Source organism: Limulus polyphemus, unplaced genomic scaffold, assembly GCF_000517525.1.
Source record: "Limulus polyphemus unplaced genomic scaffold, Limulus_polyphemus-2.1.2 Scaffold5655, whole genome shotgun sequence".
Lineage (NCBI taxonomy): Eukaryota > Metazoa > Arthropoda > Merostomata > Xiphosura > Limulidae > Limulus > Limulus polyphemus.
In genome coordinates this window covers 14,778-27,842 of record NW_013671265.1, presented here as the reverse complement: position 1 = coordinate 27,842, position 13,065 = coordinate 14,778, and the positions used below count along the sequence as shown (strand labels likewise).

At 32.9% G+C, this 13,065-nt stretch overlaps 1 protein-coding gene across 1 annotated transcript in view; it reads left to right on the top strand.

Annotated features, from left to right (window-relative positions):
* The window catches only part of LOC111089241 (dixin-A-like), a 29,271-nt gene that overhangs the window by 9,296 nt on the left and 6,910 nt on the right, over positions 1–13,065 (top strand). The window contains exons 3-7 of the mRNA XM_022401382.1: positions 4,963–5,016; positions 5,882–5,974; positions 11,299–11,445; positions 11,554–11,656; positions 12,132–12,249. Of these exons, the coding sequence (XP_022257090.1) occupies positions 4,963–5,016; positions 5,882–5,974; positions 11,299–11,445; positions 11,554–11,656; positions 12,132–12,249 (515 nt within the window). The remainder of the gene's footprint in view (positions 1–4,962; positions 5,017–5,881; positions 5,975–11,298; positions 11,446–11,553; positions 11,657–12,131; positions 12,250–13,065) is intronic.

The window sequence follows — 13,065 nt, the reverse complement described above, 5'->3', positions numbered from 1 at the left end:
GATCCTTCTAGAAACTCCAGCGCGCATGCTCCCAGCGTCGCGTGACTTTCGCTGTCGTAATAATACTTCCGTCATTGTCTCTGTGTATGTGTGTGTCTGACTTTGAACACTAACAACTAGAATGTTTTTAATAATGATCGCTGTCAATGCTTCCATGCTGCGCGTGTATCTGTATGTATACTCTATAGACAGGTTTGTTTATATTTTCCATTTCAGTCTTGATAGTTGTCTTTATAACTTTTTTATTTAAACACTGTGCACTACTAGTCTTTGTACTTATAACAAGGATAGGAACACTTTGGTCTTTAAACAGATGCTGTACCCTAGTTCACATAGTAACATGTAAATAAATCTTGTTCACTTAGTAACATGTAAATATGTTGTAGAGCCAAATATTTCAGAGGCGTGCCCCGATTCAGTTTTATAGTCCCCCGAATTCCCAGTTGGTGTCTTGAAAAATCACTATAGAAAACCGTGATCGATATTATACTGAAACACCAAAGATTCCAGCGCCTGTAGACCCGAGCCTAGAATCTTTTAAGCACCTAGCGACGCCTCTGGACTATTGGTTTGTTTGCTTTTGGCACATTACTCGATAATTATCACATTTTTTATATTCAATCACGATAATCATGCGTTTAATATTTCAAAGGAGTTATCGCACGTTTAGGTTATATGTGCAGGTTATCGAGTTACTACACCTATTCACCGAAAGAAAAATATGTGGATCTGTGGTTATGTTTTGCACCCTGTAGATAAAAAAAAACGTGGTTCGTACCCCGTATCAGCCACACACGCACACACTAACGTGAAAAATGTTTTTTTAAATTGTGCGGTTTGGGACCGTGGGTACGTTATAATTCCACTTTTCGATTAGAGTGGCTCACGAGTTGGCAGGGGATGTTAACTAACTAACTCTTGGGCTACTCTTTTACCAACGAATTGACCATCACTTTATAGCGCCCCCACGGCTGAAAGGGCGAGCATGTTTGGTGTGATGTGGATTCGAACCCGCCAGTCGATCGCCCTAACCACCTGGCTACTAAACTAATAACTTACTGTACAAGGTTAAAAAGTGGTAAAAAAAAACCCAATTTGAGTGTATGAGATTGTTTTCCAGTCACATCGAGTTTTTAACACTTTTTAACCTTGTACAGTAAGTTATTATTGTAGTAATTTGGAGACTGGAAACAATCTCATTTTTATTGAATTGTGTATAAAATATTCGTTGTTTTTAAAAAAAATGTTTAGTTTTTAAGATTAGGCCTATTTGTTTCTAATGCGTCGTCAGCTTTCTGCATTTAGACTATATCATCATGCATATAAACTCGAACTTTGTTGCTACATCGCCTCTAATCAGTTACATGAACAACTACCATATAACTTATACAGCCTACATCATTGTTGGACTGAGAAATCAACAAGTCTATCTATGTGGGAAAACCCCACTCACCCACCTTTCTCTAAACGTTCTGGGTATTTTTCGCCTGGCAAGAACTTTAATTAAAAATTATTGCTTAGAACCAATATAAAACCGATATTATGAGCAATACGCCTATAGCTAACGCTTCAAGGTGCGTCAAAGACCCGTTTTTAATACTTTATAATAATTTAGATTGAATTATTCCTTTGATCAGGCGAATTTCGATCAGCTTTATAACCTGCGACATTCAAAGACACGAAAAAAGGTGTTTCATGAAACGTACAGTTAAATAAAATTGAAAAAAGATGTTTCATGAAATGTGCAGTTAAATAAAAAGCGTTTTTTTTTCTTAATAATTCGTAGTTTATCGCAAATATGGATTCAATCCTTCACGTAGCAATGAAAACTTTAATAACTGATTTAAGAAAATAGCTGAGTGTCTTGTCGCAACTTATTTCTTCAAGAGTCAAGTTCGGAACATTGTCGCAAGCGAGAAGTGAATTTTGTTTTTGTTTTCAATTGAAAGTAGAATCGCGGGAAAATTCGGGCATTTTTGGAATAGCGTATTGTTGCGTCAGCGAGGTCACGTGACTAGTGTCACGCCACCTATTTTCTAGAACTATCCTGTTCCTTCGGGAGTGCTCTATCATTTGATAGATTGGGGGTGGTCTGGTATATATAAGATGGTCACGGCGTGACGTGACAGAGTGTGTGTAGGTAGTGAGTAATTGATCTGCAGTTCGTTATAGCGTTTGTTTTAGCGCGAATGTTGAAACCAAGTGTATCGTAAAGTTATATTCAGAAAGAATAAACCAGTTTTATTAAGTAAGGACTTGTGTCGCTAATGTTTTGTCGGAACGAAGTTACGGAAAGTCAAATAACAAACGGAGACGTAACAGTATTCTCGAAACTTGTATTTTTTGTTTGTTATTACATATTTAAAGCTACAAAAATAATTTTTGTCAAACCTTACATTAATGAAGAATACTCAGAGTTAGGCCTACTAATACTTAGTTTTATGTATATTTTCATATTTATCGATATACAATTCTTTATAAACTTGTTTGTATTTATTTAGAATCTTCTAGAAACCATACAAATGAAATATTAAAACTGCTATTTAATTAAAATATTTTTATTCTCGGCATGAAATTCACATTTCAGTTTTTCAGTCATAAAATTAAATATCAGTGTTGTAGAACAAATACAACATTTAGTTATAACAATTTTCATATACATAATATACCAGAATACCATTTCTACGCACTTGGCAGAATATGTAGAATTAAACGATCTGATTCTAGAATATTGTTGCGTATCTGCTTGTTTGATAATTTCCGGTAAAAATTCTTTCCGAGAAACTTCAGCGATACAGGTCTTTTCTTAATTAAAACTAATTTATTCTTTCTCGATACAACTTTGCAGTACACAGAATTTCCACAGTCAGTTTAAACTTGACTACTTTTATAAAAACACGCTATAATTCACAGGGATTCACACACTTTACTTATGGCTTGACTCGATTATTTCCATATCCAATCTCTCTATCTATCTATCTCTGCAATCCTCTCTCCACTTTATTTGCCAGGCTTATATACTAAAAAAGAGGGCGCACGGAACAGACTAGAGTTGCCAGGACAATTCAAGATCCTTCGAGAATCTCATGACGTGTTACCAGCGTCACGCGACTCCCGCTGTCGTAACAATACTAATTCTACGCACTTGGCTGCGTATATATGACTTAACGATCTGATTTTAGCATATCATTTTCCCCGAATTGGCAGCATATATATATCATTAAATGACCTGATTCTAATGCACCATTTCTCCAGAGTACTTTTCATTGGCATTCTTAAATTAGTTTACACAAAAAAGAAATACATTGGTTAACTGTGATTAGTATGTGCATGCAAATTATCAATCAATTATTAACCGAAAATAAAACAGATTTTTACCTCCTCTTTGACCGTCCCGAACTCTGGATCGAGGGTTTTGAAGTGATATCGGTAGTGGCCAGGCCTGTCAAACAACTCCTTGAAGTCTCTCAGGGTAATTTCACCGATGCTTATAAATACACGAAAGGTAAGAAACTAACTTTTATTTCGCATGTAATAGTAATAGGAATAAAAAGATATCCGCTTAAAAGATTTAATGTACGAAAAAAAACGAATTGAGTTTCCAATTATTTCAAAAGGTCAATGTAATTACTTTGTTGTTTGAAAGCTGGGTTCAGATTTTATGACAAGTATGACGTCACCTTTCAGTTTTCGAAATATTCTCATGGAAGTTTGAAGTCCAGAACCAAATATATAACCAAAAAAATACTTCTGGGTTATTATCAACCACGGCTCATTCGTGATAAACCGAGTTGGGCACAGCTCAAATAGCCCATTGTGTAGATTTGGGACTAACAACATACAAACGAACAAAGACTGAATTCTAAATATATCATAGATGGTTCGTAACAGTTCCCTCAAATGTCAAGAGATTTGCAAATATTAAAATTAATAATATCAGTTAGATAATCCATAAATACATGTGTATGTGCTTATAACGGCATCAATTAGAAACGCTGATTTCGACCTTAAAGAATTTTTATAAATCAAATTACTTTATTACAATTAAGTTTGTTCAATTTAGGTTTCATAGCCGCTTGGAATATAAGACACAACTTACAAATAACAAACGCTACAATTAGCTTGAAAATTCGTCAGGATAATTTTATTTTGAGAAACTATTAAGATCTTACATATGTAATTCTTTACTGATTCATTCGGACAACAATCAACTATCATTTTCTTTAAACCCATTGAAACTTAGGCCAGTTTTAATAATTACTATGTAAATATATGGTTTTGAAAGATTATCTTCAATCATTGATTTGACATAGAAATAATCCTTCCTATATGATTGGGTGAACTTGCAAAATAAATGTCATTTTGAAGACTCTGATTTCCTAAATACCACAACTCTTGGGCCCAGATGTTGCATGTTTCTTCTTCCTCAACATTTCCAACCAGGTTGTTCATGTGATTTCATCATCAGAAACAGGATATTAAACTTGAAAATCCTTAGTTTTGGAAATAAGTTTACATTTAATTAAATCTAGCTTTTGCGGGGACCTTTAGATAAATAAATAAAATAGTAACTGACTTTTTTCATAATACTTATTTGTCGATATTTGACACAAATTCACTCAATAGATTTGATAAATAAAAATATGATACAAAACCAAATACCACTGTCTTCAGTGAAACGTTTCATTGTCGAAGATAAGACCATCAGGTATCGATCCAAAATGCTGCTACTTTAATCGCTTCGTTTCAAAGTTAGTATATATATTCAAGATGCTTGTAGACTAGTTCATGTACTAGTTTTGTTGATTATATAATGTGGAAAATTCGATAAAAAAACATGCGAGATTGGACACGGTGTATGTGTGTTTAAAACTCATTATATTGGTTGTCGTGTTTATGAAACTGTATTTGATTCTTAATCTTACTATAGCGTGTTTTTTTTTTCATCTTCTTTATGTACAGGAAGACCTTGAAAGACAGCTGCGAGAGAAGGAGATCGAGAATCGACACTTACGGGTTAGTGGAACTTGATTAAATAAATAAATTTATGGATTAAAATGGTCCTTTTCCAAATCTTAAATATTCCGTCAGGATTGTTTGACACTACTGAAAACGACACTTGTATTTATCAGAGATGCTCGCGTTATATAAGTATTGAGAGTTTAATATAAGAACGTTTCTGCTGTCGTTCATTCTGTATTTGATAATCCTGAATACGTACTATTGTCCGACTCCTAAATTCCCAATGTAACAAGCTTTTACGAAGGACAGAAAGGTCGATGAAAAACCATACGTTTTAAACAAACTATCTGGACATCGAAGGACTTGACCAGTAAGTGGTCGAGTGAGACTTCAGTTCTTCTGCCATCTTTCTTCGAGATGCTGTGTCTTTTGGCTTTACATCGTTTAATAGTGTTGTGAGATGTGACAGGAATGTGACATGTTCCCTCCCTGTCATAAGTTAATTCAAGGACTTTTGTGGGATTGTTGAGAATAAACTGTGAACTAAGCACTTAGTTGCTACACATGTTGCCCTTGACACACGGCTTGCATTTGATGTGTAACTTTGAAAGAATGTTTAAAAAAGTGCATTTAGAATACACAGCTGTTTGAATTTTCTTGCTAGTAGTAGCGTTCGAAATGAATATATCACGATTAAAAAAAAGTTAGATTGAATGTAACAAGACAATTTCATTATTTTGCCTAATGCGTTTCTATCAAGTATCACTCTAGTTGAACATTGTTTGCAGCATTGAAAATCAGAACTTAAATAATTTCAGCTTTATTCATCTGTTTTTATAAAATAGAATAACATTCTGAAATCAGTAAACATTACTCTGTTACATTATCCTTTACTTGACATCATATATTCTATCACTAGGAAGAACTGCAACGGCAAGATAAGACGTTATCACAGGAAAGGTTAAAATACGAGGAGGCAATAAAAGGCTTCACTTCAGCCAATAGGACTAAGGTAAGTTTAATAAATATCTATACTATCACTGAAAATGGTAAATTAGACCATTGTGCTCGTAGTGTTTAAAAACATTTTTATATCACATCTCCAGTATTGAAATAAATTATATCACATCTCCAGCACTGAAATGAATTATTATATCTCATCTTCAGCACTGAAATGAATAATTATATCTCATCTCAGCACTGAAATGAATAATTATATCTCATCTCCAGCACTGAAATGAATTATTATATCTCATCTCCAGCACTGAAATGAATTATTATATCTCATCTCCAGCACTGAAATGAATTATTATATCTCATCTCTAGCACTGAAATGAACTATCATATCTCATCTCCAGCACTGAAATGAATTATTATATCTCACCTTCAGCACTGAAATGAACTATTATATCTCATCTCCGGCACTTAAATGAATTATTATATCAGATTATCTGTGTTAGGTAATTACAATAATATTCGATCTGCTCTCTTAAAACTGTTTTACAAATATAGTAAGTGTTGCATAGTGCGACTGTTGCTATACATTTTTTTATATTTAAATTCATAGATTTATTGAGATATGAAGTTTGAGATATTGAAAAAGTAGATATTTCGCTAACAGTATATAGTAAATAGCACAATACAAAACCCCACAACAGACTAAAACCCTACTTCAAAGTTCATGGGCTTTACAGTAACTCCTTCACTGAATTTTACGAACACACACTCTTCTCACTCCTGAAATTCATTTTCTGATAACCGTAATCCCTAATTAAAAGTAACTTGTATAGACTGCCGTTCAGATAAACTCAATAGTGTAGGATCGTTTACGGGTTATCATTTGGACTTTTCTAAAGGTTACTCATTATTGTTTACGTCATACATACACTATATCAAGCAACGGTACCACGTAACTATGTCTATCTGCCAAACTTGTAATACACAAGGTATACATTTTCAAACTTATAAATATCTTGATATTAAAGTATAACATGCCCTTCTTAATATATATATATATATAACTTGCCTATTATAATCATTAAATGCTAAACATTACCACGAAAATTTATGAAAATAACACAGGGGTGTCAAACTTCTCTGATTTTTCAATAAGAATTCAGTTTGATGTTAAATACGATTACATCAATTTTTTTAAACTTTTTAATTTTTATTGCAAATATTTAAGACGCTGTGGTTTGTTTATTTTGAAGTTCAGCACAAAGCTACACAATGGGCTACCTGTACTCTGCCAACCACGAGTATCGAAACCCGGTTTCTAGCGTTGTAAGTCCGCTGTGGTAGGATCTGAGTTATCCATAAATTGAATTGTCGTTACGAAGAGTTATTCTGAAATATAAAAACAAAATTGTGATAGGTTTTTAAGTACTTATATATTGCTGTTCAGGTATTAAACTTTGTAGAACTGAGTTATCCTGCAATGTAAAAGATTCGAAGCTATCAATTAGTGTAGACGTTTGTAAGCTACCACGTACTGTAGAAGCTTGTAAATTATCCCAGTTTACATTATACTAGCATTTGTACATAAATGTGCCAAACATTTAAATACTTCATTAATCATACATCGAAATTATGGTTTAATAATAATGTTGGTGTAGAAGTTTCTGAATTATCCCATGGTGTAAAATGTTCATTGTTATTACGTGGTGTAGAAGACTCATAATTAATGCGTGGTGTCGAAAGTTCTGGACTGTCCCATGATGTAGAAGACTCTTAGTTAACGAGTGGTGTAGAAGGTTCTAAATTATTCCTTCGTGTAGGAGACGCTGAAATATTTCATGCAAAACCCTACAACCCTTCGAACGACGGACCTTATAATGGAAATAGTTATGGAGTCAGCAAGTGAAAAAAAAAAAGAGTATAAAAGGCAAGTACTACGGGAATACTACCAAATGTATTGTGTAGAAAAGACCTGCACAATAGTACATTCATATGTTGATTGTTTACACTGTGATTAGTTGTCATCCAATCAGAAAGTGTCACGCCACTATAAAAACCTATAAATGTAAAGGCAAGTATACTATGCCCAGTAGTAGTAGTACATAAACCTAGTCTTTTGTCCTTGGACTCAAATACTGCGTGACAAACAAGTAGAAATTACAGTTTTGGCTAGTCAAGGAGATTGCATGAGAAACATTGGCAATAATGCACAGTTCAGTAGGATATCTATGCAAGATTCGATGAGGGGACATGAAACTGGAACTATTAATAAAAGAAGTGATCGAGGTAGAGAACTGACATTCTTCAAAAATGATACGAATCTCGTGGAATGTTCTTTACGAAGTAGAAAATGAACAAATACTAATCTTGCCAACGAATGTGTAAATAAAGGTGTGAATGTTATCTAAGGAATGATAACACATTAGCACGAAGTGGTGTCAATGGACTGCTAAAAGGTAGTAAATAAATCAAAAGGTTGAAATGAGCATTGGACCACAAACAGTTGAATGAGCAATGCTGGAGACGTGTGTTCTACAAAGGAATTCAAGTTCAAATTGTTCGGCAACAATAAAAACGGTTATTTGAAGGTGGGAAGAGAACGGTTTCATAGTCAGTGTTTAAAGTTGTTTGGAAAAGGTTCCAGTATTTTGAAAGGGGGGGATGTGTTGTTGTTTGACCTGACGTGAAACATTCTTGTGCCATAGTTACAGACACACCAAAATCAAACGTACTTTGGTGCGAAACCAAATAGGTGTGGGTAGGGTGTTTTGCATCAGTGTAATTTTATCTATTTATTTTTCTTTACAGTATGTCATATCCCCGTTTTGTTTTTCTTTACTGGTGTATATCGACACAATTTAAGCTCTTATTCATAATCAAATACAACATGTATAGTGAAGCATGGTGGTAAATTAGTAGAAGTTTGAGGATGCATTTCGGCTAATTGGGTCAGTAATTTATACAAAACTGATGGCACTCTGACCTCTGACAAGTACAGGTAGGTTCTGATCCATCATGCCATTCCCTCAGGAACACTGCTTATCAGACTGGGATTAATTTTCCCATCAAGACAATGATCTCAATCATATAGCAAATTAGATGCGGCGAAACGACATATTGGCGGTAAAGAGGCCGACTTGATACTCACGAGCAAGGTTTGATCTGCACAAAGTCTTGACATGAACGTTGAGGCTGTATTGGATTATGTAAAAACCGAGAAGATCAAAAAGTAATTAAACAGCCTGACTGAATTGTGAGGGGTGATACAGGACATTTGGAACAATATTCCCCAATCGTGCATTTACAGACTGTGTAGCAGCGTGCACACAGGGTGTTATACTCTTGTGTTAAGCAAAGGGCTTATATGCAAAAATATACTGCACAATTTATTTGTTATATTTTGTATTTAATGTGATAATGTTTGTACCTTTTAATAATTTCACCAACTAGTTGTCATTACTTATTGTTGGTGATTCCTCTACGTGTATCGTTTCTGTATTTCCGTATTTTTCTGCTAGCCGAAACGCCTCCCTGCGGGCTGTTGTTTGTACTAATAATTATTAATCGTATAATTCATACCTCATTGAAAAAATTTAGAAAAGTGAACATTTTCTGAAAAAAATAAACATTTTGGGGAATTACTGCACAGGAAAAGTGTTCGAATTGCGCTCTTTGATCATATGTAATTCATTGCATCAAAATGATTCAATGTACAGAGCTCAAAATTTTCACAAATTTTACTGATATAAACTGTAATAGTTTTATATATTAAATGTTTTTAATAATAGTTTTTTAAGAACTCCAGTTTCTCATACTACATTTAAAAAATACACAAATAAAATATGATCAAACCCTCACGTACAGTCCTAGTGAACGTCGTATTCTTGTTGTGAGGAGAGTACTTTTATTTAAAATTGTGTTATATTATAAAGAAATGGTTTTTACACATACCACAGTGTAATAACTGTGGTTGTTACACATACCACAGTTATTGTTTTTAATTGTCTGATTCTTGAATACCCAAAGTGTGAAATGTTTTAAGAATTTTTGTTTGTGGCGCCATCCAATAGATGGCACAGTTTTGGTTACTTACATAGATAATGACATACATTATACGTCCATTATAGTAAGACTGATATATACATGTAAAATAGCTAGCTACTAAAAAGAATGGTAAGGTTATATTTCGGCAAAACATTCTTTTATAATGCAATATCGGCGCTCTACATGATTTTCTAAATAAAAAAAATGCTTATTTCATAATTAAAACCAAACCTTCCAATTCTGGCAATTAGTTTAAATATTTGAACCATGATTATAATAAACGTTGACCCTTTAATTTTAAAATTCCAAATATCTTTCACGTTTATTTCTAGCAAATAATTTGAGTTTGTAAACGGTTAGTAATATCAATTATGAAGGATAGTTTCAGTAAATGAATATAGTTTATTTGATTAATAAATAAATCACGTCTAATAAGCTAGATAAATGTATTAATAATTCATTGTGGCAGGCAATATTTACTTCTCGATTGGCTGAACAAGAGAAAAAATTGACAGATTTAGAAAAATCTTTAGAACTTGCTTTCTGTGCAAGGATAGAGGTAAATCGTAATTATGTGTAGAATACGTATTGAGAGTTACAATATCAAGTTTGTAATATATCAACTGTCAAATGCTCATTATTAAATCAAACAAACCGCTAGATAAGCATGTAAAACGTATTTGCTAATATAACTTATCGGCCAATGGTCCTTCGAGTAGGTTTGGTAAAGGTCAATTTCAAAATATCCGGTTTCAACGTTTTATTTGATTTACTGGCAGATATGACCAGTTTAATACTAACATAGAACGCTTTCTTTTTATACTGAGGTATTTATCACCAGATGGAGTGATTGCTGCATTTGTTTAAGTAAAAAATAACCAATTGACTCTTTTTATTTTTACTTTACCAGCAGCTAGGTGGTAGGCCGGATACTAATTGTCAAACAAATTCATTGTTGTCGGTTTGTATGATTGTTTTAGTTGAAAGTTTTATCTCCTATAATGAAATGTTTTTATTTGCACTGTGCTGTATCATATACAGACTGTTTTAATGTCTTGGGCTCCTCCTATTCTCGAAATCTTGAAGATTTAAAGATTTACAACATGTTTCTAATTCATAGAGGTAATACATTTCATTTTTATCCCAAGCTTCACCACTTATTACTTTATAAATACACGTTTGTAGTTGTATTTGATATTTTGTTCTCATGTTTAAATTTATAAAGATTTTTTGTTGAAAATTTCATGCATTCTTTCACCAGTAGAAAATGCGTTACCCTCAATTATGTTAAAATCATTTGAATATAATTTTTTAACCTTCTTTAATACTTTACAGAGTTATGAATTGCGGGTAGTAAGAGACGCTCTTCTTTGCCTCAGGGATTGTTTTGAGTCCAACGACCCCTATCAACATACTCTCGACACCATAGAGCAAAGTATCACAAGTCTATTGGAAAGAGTGAACGCCCTAGAAATAACACGGGTGAGGTTAATAGGATTGTAATACTCTTAATAGTAAGAGGTATAAAAACGCATTACCCTGAACTTAGGACTAAGAGAATGTAGTTGTTTTTTTTATCTTCTGTTACAGAGCAAGGGGTATTATGTCGAAGGATTAACATCTTCGCCCGTACGAAACTTGAACTATGATTCGACTGGAGATCCTAGAAGATATCCTATTACTACTTTACCGGGTAGGTGTATCGAATCAATACGATACAGAACCAAAGTATTTTTCAAATTAAATGTTTGTTAAAATTCGCCTTAAATACGTTGCGCCATCTATTGATAACATCTGAATCGTCATTTATAATCACATTTTTTTTATTCATTCGAACGCATCGTTGATTACATTTTTATGGATTAGAATTTGTTTATTTTAACTTCATATAAAACATCAATGTAATTATTAACCATATAAATTTAATATCTTTGAAAAACAAGGGTACCCAAAATAAAAGCAAGAAGACACATAAAACGATAAATATTTTCATTTAGTATATAACCGAATAATACCCTAAAATAATATCCTATACTAATGAAGTCTATGTGTAAAAATGTTTGTTGTTTTTGAAAATCTATGCTGTTCTTTATTGACATTGACTATTGTTCACTCACTAACTACTTAAATCAAATGTTTGGCTTCTCTTTACCGTTTAAATCTGACAGATTTCCCACTTCATCGGTTGGAGAGTTCCGCGCCAAGTGTAACTAAAGTCAGCTGTACAAAAGTTCTATATTATACTGATAAATCAGTCACGCCATTTTTGTCTATTATTCCTAAAAGGTAAAAAAACGTTTCCATGATGTTTTGTAATATTATACCTAATACCACAAGTAAATAAGTCCATAAATAATGAGTCATTGTTTTCGTTCTGTGCTATATATATATTCGTTGTATAAATTTTCATATTATTTTACGTTAACTTCACCAATGTTTTATTTACCGTGAAAGCTTACATTATGTCTTGTTAATGGACATATCACAATCTTAATGTGTTTCTAATTGATAACGTTGCTTACATCATGTCTTGCTAATGGACATATCACAATCTTTATGTGTTTCTAATTGATACCGTTGCTTACATTATGTCTTGTTAATGGACATATCATAATCTTTATGTGTTTCTAATTGATACCGTTGCTTACATTATGTCTTGCTAATGGACATATCATAATCTTTATGGGTTTCTAATTGATACCGTTGCTTACATTATATCTTGTTAATGGAAATATCATAATCTTTATGTGTTTCTAATTGATACCGTTTCTTACATAATGTCTTGTTAATGGACTTATCATAATCTTTGTGTTTCTAATTGATACCGTTGCTTACATAATGTCTTGTTAATGGACATATCATAATCTTTCGTGTTTCTAATTGATACCGTTGCTTACATTATGTCTTGTTAATGGACATATCATAATTTTTATGTGTTTCTAATTGATACCGTTGCTTACATAATGTCTTGTTAATGGACTTATCATAATCTTTGTGTTTCTAATTGATACCGTTGCTTACATAATGTCTTGTTAATGGACTTATCATAATCTTTGTGTTTCTAATTGATACCGTTGCTTACATAATGTCTTGTTAATGGAC